Source organism: Apium graveolens, chromosome 7 (assembly GCF_009905375.1).
Source record: "Apium graveolens cultivar Ventura chromosome 7, ASM990537v1, whole genome shotgun sequence".
Lineage (NCBI taxonomy): Eukaryota > Viridiplantae > Streptophyta > Magnoliopsida > Apiales > Apiaceae > Apium > Apium graveolens.
In genome coordinates, this window is record NC_133653.1 from 93921136 (window position 1) to 93929305 (window position 8170).

The following is an 8170-nucleotide window of genomic DNA, read 5'->3' on the forward strand; positions in this document are numbered from 1 at the left end:
TGTTGAAGATCCTCGCCACACTTTGGCTAGATTCAAATCTGGCCTGAGGTTCGATATAAGGAAAGAGTTGCTTCGGCAACCCCCTTCTGGTGTGGAACATGCTTTTCAAGTGGCCTTAGATATGGAGGAGTATTTACGGGTGCCAACCGTCAAGAAAATAACTTACCAAGCTGGGGAGATAGCAGCAAGGGGCTTACTGATGGCAACCGAACTGCTAGGACAACACCTCTCCAACAAAGTCCAGCCTGCAGGTGGAACAAGAAGAACAGCTTCAACAAGAAGGAGTAGAAAATAAGGAAGATGAAGAGAATCCAGAGTTCAATGCAGATGACTTGGCGGATTCTGACGTAGATACCTCCCCTGCTATGGTGGTTCGGCTCTCGCTGCCCTGAGAAGTAAGATTGGAAGAGAACAACCATCTTTCAAACACTTGTCACCTGCGGCAAAGAATTACGGAAGCTGGTCATTGATGGTGGGAGTTGTATGAATGTGGTTTCAGCCTCTACAGTTGAGATATAGAAGCTTCCTACCGAGCCACATCCAAAACCATATCATGTCGCATGGATCAACAAAACTACCATACCAGTAACTCAATGCTGTTTAGTTTCTATTTTATGGTCATTAGAAAGATTCTATTTGGTGTGATGTTGTTCCCATGAATGTTACACACGTATTATGGGGTCGACCTTGGCTCTATGGTCGTGATGTGTATCATTGTGGTAGAGAGAATACTTCCCATTTTATGTGCAAGGCTAAGGATGTTACTCTCTACCCAAAGAGTACTGAAGAAAATGAAAAAATCTAGTGTTTCCGTGAGCAGTAAGCAGCAGATCTCCCCTTCTTTTTGGAAAGCTGGTGGCCGCGTGTGAATTCTTTCAAGGCAAGGGGCGGCCTGATTCGACATTGTTGTTTACTCTGATCCGGTCGAGGTGGTTTTCGTTTACCAGCGCGTAGGTGGTCTAAGTTCCTATGATCGAGTCTTTCTAGCCCTTGTGAACATCTTTTCTTAATGTATTAAAGAGGGCCTCTCTAACCGGTTAAAAGTGGTGGGTGTCCACTAACGGCCATTCCTGGCTCGGCTCCGATAACACAATTCCGGGAGGAGTCGGTAGTTGGGCACTGGATCTCTTCGGATCTGGAGAACGTGTGACGGCTGGGTCAGGGTTTGGTGAACCAACAGGTCGCTCCTCTAGTTGAAGTATCGGGCCCCTTTTTCGTTGCCTAGGTTACACCTTCGGAATACCCCAGAAGGGAATTTTGCTCTACTTCCCCCAATCTTCACTTTACGCCACGCCGACTCCCCTTTCGTCATAAGGCATGGAATTAGGCCAAGGGGAATCTCCATAGGAACGGAGTCCCTTAGATTTCGCACATAGGAGATCGAGACACAGCCCCAGGGCTATGGGGAAAGATGTAGATGTAGATCGATCGCCCTAGATAGACAACTACATAGAGGGTCTCTATAAGTATATATATTCTTTTATTTAGTTCTCCCCGTAAGATCAATATCACAACCAATGAGGTCTGCAAGTTTCATATCTAAGTAAGACCCGATCCGATAGTTTACGGTATAGATAGATATATAGTTAACAACAACATTCTAAAAAAGATATTAATAGATATCGGTAGTTGTCCGGTCGTACCCAAACAATAATATTCCAGAGGGAAATGCACCTAAGATCAAATATTTCAAACCGGCTTCCGTGGAAAATTCAGACTTTCTTTTTGATGCTGCGATCACATAAAAACATAAACTTTGAGGCTCAAGAGCTAAATACATGGCAATTGAATCATAAGCCGAGATCATAAAGAGCATACTGCGAGTAGGAAGTGGAATTAATACAATGGATTCAGAAGCATCAAACCTCTCTTGTTCGGAAGAATCGAAACACATCGAAATGGTACCAGCTGTGCTTAATAATAGAAGGATTTGGCAGAAATATGTAAAATTGTCCCTCCTAAAAAGATTATTCCAGAATAAATGGGCAATAGTTAGAAGAGGTGCGCCAGCGGCGAGCAGAAGCAAGGTTATTAGATGCCTCAGGAAACCCCGGCCAGAACCACACGTGCAAGTTTCCCTGCATGTGGCTCGTCCGTGATAACTTCTTCAGATTTGCGTGAACTAGCGGACCGATCACTAAGTGGGGATGCTCCCTCCAGCATGAGCGAACCTTTTCGGAACTGGTTAGGAATGGGCGCCACTATCCCAGCCTGGATCCAGCCAGGTTCTATTGATCATGTCCCCTTCCCAACAGTTGTACCTTGTCTTGGGGCGTCTTTGGCTTTACGAGAGAAAACTCGCCGGAGAAAGCCAGGTTCCGCAGGTAAGCTCTATTTGGCCCGGAGCATTTATTCCCCATAACGAATAGGCTAGCACTATCTCTTCAAATTACCTATCATGTACTCGATAAGGTCCCTCAGTTCCTCGGCAGCACCTCGAGGCGCATATTTAGTTGTCTTACATGAGACTCGGGATATTCCCCACTCCATGGCACCTTTCGCTCATCCATTCCGCCCGCCCGTCCAGACGCGGCGCCCTTTCTCATTATCATCTACCGCCCTTTCTTTCCTCCCGGCTATTCACGCATGAAGATCGTCGTATGTATGCTCGACTTCGGTTGGCGGTGCTATAGGTAGGAGTACATTATGGAAGGATCAGTCACCCGGGAAAACCAACCCTCCTCCAAGAAGAATTGTTCTATGTCCCCCCGATCCCTATAGAGCGAAAGAGCTGCCTGGTGATCCCTAGGTTACAACACGTTCGGTCGTTAACTCCTCGCGCCGCTGCCGCCGTTTCTGGGACCGACCGACGCCTCACCTGCACAGGTACCTACGTAGTGTCGGTCACACATTCAACATAGCGTTCGGACTCATGTGCCTTCCAGAACCAGGGGTCTTCGAGCCTGCTGCGTACGATTAGCCAGCCTTGCGACGGCAAAAGGATTAGACGTTACCCCATGCTACGGTTCCCTGCGGTCCGAACCCGGTGCCGCATTAGGTTAGAGAGCTGGGCGATAATAGTTGCTCCGCATCCCAAAGCGCGCTGCCCTCCTAGGCGCGCAACACTAAGTAATCCAAGCCAACCCACATTACTGACTAACGGTGGATAATCATATTTCTTAGACGTACTAAATACAACTCCATGAATGAGCAAAATGAAGGTTGTATTAATGATAAAGATCTCTGGGGAAACCGCTAAAAAAAGATTGAACATGTGAGAGGATCCGAACGAATTCTGCTTTCATTTCCCCCGTCAGGAGCACAGAGTTACTTACATTACGGTCTTCCGCAGGCAGGCTGCACTCTAGGCGGCTAGGAGGGCTCGCTAGACCAGCAGAGGGATATAGAAAGAATGAAAAACCTATGGGAGGGTTCTACTTTCTTTTCTTGTCCCAATCGCGTAGTATCCAAAAAAATCGCCACGTCCCCAGGAGCGCTTTTCTGTACCATTGAAGCCGAGCCTTGAGACGGGCACAGCCCTATAGCCGTTATAAGAAAACGCACTATAAAGCGGAAGCTCTTGATTTCCCAAACCACCCATTCCAGTTTGAGGCTCATCAGAACCACAAAGAAGAAAGGCGGTTGCGCTATCAAGTCACGATCCGGTCGTAAAACAAAGCGCATAAGGCAAGAAAATGCGTAAAAAATAATAAATAGCAACAACAGTCTCTGTCTCTCTAGGTCTATATAGCAGGACTATTTTAGTTATATGCCCCACTACAGCTTCTCATCTCTTCTTGAGAATCCAGGAAGTTCTTCCAAGAACTACTAGCGGAGGTATTGATCGAGTATAGCCGAGCAATTAAGGCCTTCTCCTCGATACTAATCTAGCCTTTTGAGACTAAGTGTTCGAAAGGGGCACCACTCCATGATCGCACTCTGTCTTCGTTCTCATAAGTCACTTTAGGACGATCAAGAAAATAATAAAGCAGGATTGTTACTACGGGTACAGGTTCTGAAACAAGTAGATTATTTCAATCACTTAATTCTCAACGATCTGATCACGCACCCCGCTTACTTTTTATCTCTTTTACCAATGATCAGTAGATTGAGCACTAACTGAATCTCGATAAAGAAGGAGAAGAAGTAGAATCAATCAACGACGCCTAGATCATGAAAGGGGCATACCATCTGCCCTACAATCCTTTCTTTCTTCTCTTACGAAATGGATAGTTAGAGAGAAAGAGAACTCCCAAGGCGTGATCTATTCTATTAGATTCTATTAGATGAAAAGGTCCTATCAGTACTATTGGATTAACTGTCCTTCTCTCTTTGATGCCATCTTATTCTATGTCATTTGTCCGAATTGTGCCCGACCTCCTCTACCCCCGAATCCCTTGACCACGCCCCGCTCCGGGGATCACTGAACGAGAGGGACACCCGGCCCTTCCCCAACCTATAGGAAGATAACGAAAGGGAGACAAGAGACAACCTATAACACAAGCATCTATCCGATTCGTTACGCAAGAGTGAGTACTGACCTCGCGGATGGAGAGGGATTCGAACCCCCGGTATTCCTATCAATACTTTGGTTTTCAAGACCGACTCTTTCAACCGCTCAGACATCCATCCTCTTCTGTTACCTACTTTGACTCATATCTTCGGTATACCTCAATACAAGACAAACACAGGAAAGGATATTCAACCAAAACCGGACTATCGCCCTATCTAAGCAGGTTGACCCTATCCTCTACGGAAGTCATTTTTTCATCTATTTCTTTCAGTTTCTGTGTCTATCGCTATCGCCCTATTATCTCTCAATTGCCTATCCTTTATAGTAAAGTATAGATGAGGGGGAGTACCTTAGCAGTAGCTTCCAACACTTAAGATTGACCTCCTCGCATTGGACTTAGTTGGAAAGGCAGGGCATGTCCCTTGCTTGCAAACTTCTTTAGTAAGGCGGTTTGGAGGCCCCATTCCTCACGTTTACCGTTGCCCCCAGACTTCACTCTTTCAATACTTGTATACTTTCTAAAGAGTCAGGCATGCCCCTGTCCCTGTCTCTTAAAGCCCTATCAGGCTTCCTCTTGTTTGCCGATTGAAGAAAGCCTTATATGGTCTCAAACAAGCGAGAAAAGCCCTATCTATCTTATTAGTCAAGCCTAAAGGTAAAGGCCCTGCAAGAAAACTAAAGCGCTAACGAGCGAGTGAAGTATACATAACGAGGCATTAGAGCAACGGCTTTCAGCTCAATCCGTTGCTTGTTGCCCCTTATGGTATGGAGAACTGCTCAAGTTTCGCGCAAGTTGCTTAATCCGTTGCTTTCGAGCCTACGCTTGCTGGGTAGTGAAGTGGTCCGTGAAGGTTAAATAAGACTTGTGTTAAGCAAGCAGAGTAGTCAAGCCAGATAGGCAAAAAAGGCAAGAAGCTATTTTCGTTCGATCGACGGAATCCCTCGTACTTTCACTGCTGTGGGTCGGCTTTCATAAAGCACCTTTGGTCAGCAGCTACTATTGGGATGATAAAAATTCGACAATGAAACTCTTTAAGCAATGATCTTATCTATGTCATTTCTCTTGGCGCGATACAAAAGACGACTTTTGAGAGTCACTTAGCCCTTTGACTTCTTCTCTTAAAAAAGACGCTGTGCAGGCAAGTCGATCAAAGTAAGAGCGGGGAGGGGATGTTTACAGTTGTTGTAGTACGACTTTTCATTTCCTGTTCGGTCTTTCAATAAGTAGTCAGCTGCGGGCTAAGTAGCCTCGTAGTCAGACTTAACATTGATTGAAGCAGCTGTTGGAGAGAAGGCACCAGTCAGACCTGCAAGCACCGGGTAGTATGCAGCGGCAGTTTTTAATCATACGATGTGTACTCGTAGTCTTACTTTTAGCGGTAGTCAGCTGTCCTCGTTCTCCTCTTTGATAAATGTGGTATCGAGGTTCGGTTCATTTGGAAAAAAAGAGGTAAGTCTTAGGGGAGACCATGCAAATGGTTGAATTGATGGCTTCGCTTCGATCTTTTCGACTGAACCTGAAGGAGACTTCGATCATTCAACTTTAGCTTCTGAAGGAATCATGTCACTTGGAATTCCGGAAAGTGAATCTTCTCTTTCAGATTCTGGCCTTGGTAGAACTTATCTTTGATTGGGATTTCGGTTGAAAAGATGTTAGGCCGGTTCCTCATGTGCCTAAGAAGCCGAGGCAATCCCGATTGAAGCCAATTCAAGATTTTCCTACTAAATCTTTTTTATAGAAATAGCACTCGATCAAAGGGGAGCATAAGCAAGTTCAGTTGTTGAAACCTCTATAATCGATCGATGGGAACCTCAAAGCTGTCTGAGGCAGGAGCAAAGTCATATTAGGCACTGCCGCAGCATCAACTGGTACAAGGAAGAGGCGTGATAGCGAAGAGAAATCCATCTCAATCTAAAAAAAGCATTGCCTTGGGCATGCAACCCAAAAAGATAGAAAGACCGCTCGCTCGAAGAAAGGTCTTTTAGAGCCTGGTACCAGCCAAGCCCCCTCGATTCGACAACAAGAGTTGGTTGTGGAATAGTCTTTTGGCCGGCTTTCTCGTTCTTGAGCACTTTCTGGCCGGTGGGCTTTATAACGGACCTGCCTTGCTGACAGGGAGGATATGAAACAGATAGTTGCACTTGCCTTCACTTAGAAACTCTACGCCCCTTATTAGAGTAAGGCATGCTCTCGAAACTAGATTCACTCGTTCTATTCTCCGGCGATTAACCTATTCTAGAGCAGTCTGGTGATTAGCCTATCCCGCACTACTCGAAGCCTTCGTAAACTCATTGTCGGGTTCTAGCGTAGTGGGGGTTGCTGCGAGGAGATCCTTGTGCCAGTGAAGATTGCTTCTAATGATCGGGAAATAATAAATACAAAAACCATTGCTTTCTTTCCAACACTCCGGATAGGCGGAAGGATCTATGTCCATCCCCAACTTCCTTTCAATCCACATCGGAAAATTGAGGCTTTCTCTACTGGAAGTCCTCAAAGGAGGAATAAGGCATACGCTGGTTCGATAAGCCAAGGAAAAACAACCGCCGCTTGGTTTTGACACTCAAGCGACCCGCCCTGCTAAACATCGATGCAAAGGTTCTATTTCACCACCTCTATCTACCCAACTAGTCTTATTTGATTTGATCTAAAAAACCCAACCTGGAAACAGTATCTCCCCCAGAACACCCTCTATCTTCAAGCCCCTTGTATAGGTTGGGCACGCTTGGATGCCCCTACTCCCAACAAGCAAGTTGCTGGTCGGGATCGTGGAACTATCGCTCGAGAAGTCAGTAAGCTGGTCCTTGTTTGGTCATATAAGGATAATCGTTCTTATTAGGTCAGGGGTGGGCCGACCATAGGTTCGAATCCTGCCACCTTTCTTGTGGATCATCCTGTGGTTACCGGATGATGGGAATAACAAAAGAAATTTTTAAATTAGCACGAAATGTCAATATATGAATTGTTTCATTATTCGTTATTTCCGGGTCTTTTCGTTGCATTCACTTACAACAAGAAACAACCACCAGCGTTTGGTGCAACACTTGCATTTTGGTGCATTCTTCTTTCTTTCCTTGGTCTTTCGTTCCGTCATATTCCTAATAATTTATCCAATTACAACGTATTAACCGCTAATGCACCTTTCTTTTATCAAATCTCAGGGACATGGTCTAATCATGAGGGTAGTATTTTATCATGGTGTTGGATCCTAAGTTTTTATGGATTCCTTCTTTGTTACCGGGGTCGACCCCAAAGCCATAATGTCTCAAAACGAGGAGGCCATAGAGAAACTATTTTTTATTCCTTTGTCTCGAACTTCGTGAAGAACTCCATCCTATCTCTCCCTCGTTACGAACAAAAAAGTAGGGCTGCACCCCAGTTGTACACTCCCTTCGTTCTACGAACCTTTGTTGATTCTGAACTTCGTTCGCGAAGGAACCGGACTTTTGACGGGCCAGCCCTTTTTTATGTTTATGCGCCGCTTTACCCTGAAAGGAAAATGAGCTTTGCTCCTCTGGGCACTAGGCGCTCCCGCGGTTCGCGAGAAGGAAAAAGGATGAGTCCTTTGTTGCATCTGGCACGAGATGATAAAGAGAGAGCTTCGTCTATCGATGAACAGCGGATTGACGGAGCTCTTGGCATTGCTTTGTTTTTCTCTCCTTTCCTATCAGCGAGTTCCGACCCTTTTGTTCGAAATTTATTCGTTCGTACCGAACCGC

At 45.6% G+C, this 8170-nt stretch overlaps 1 protein-coding gene across 1 annotated transcript in view; it reads right to left on the reverse strand.

Moving 5' to 3' along the window:
• Positions 1-7934: 7934 nt before the first annotated feature.
• LOC141673875 (uncharacterized) overlaps positions 7935-8170 on the reverse strand; it is a gene marked incomplete at its 5' end in the record, with an annotated part of 294 nt that continues 58 nt past the window's right edge. Inside the window, one exon of the mRNA XM_074480605.1 lies at positions 7935-8170. This exon is cut by the window's right edge and continues 58 nt beyond it. Coding sequence (XP_074336706.1) covers positions 7935-8170 — 236 coding nt within the window.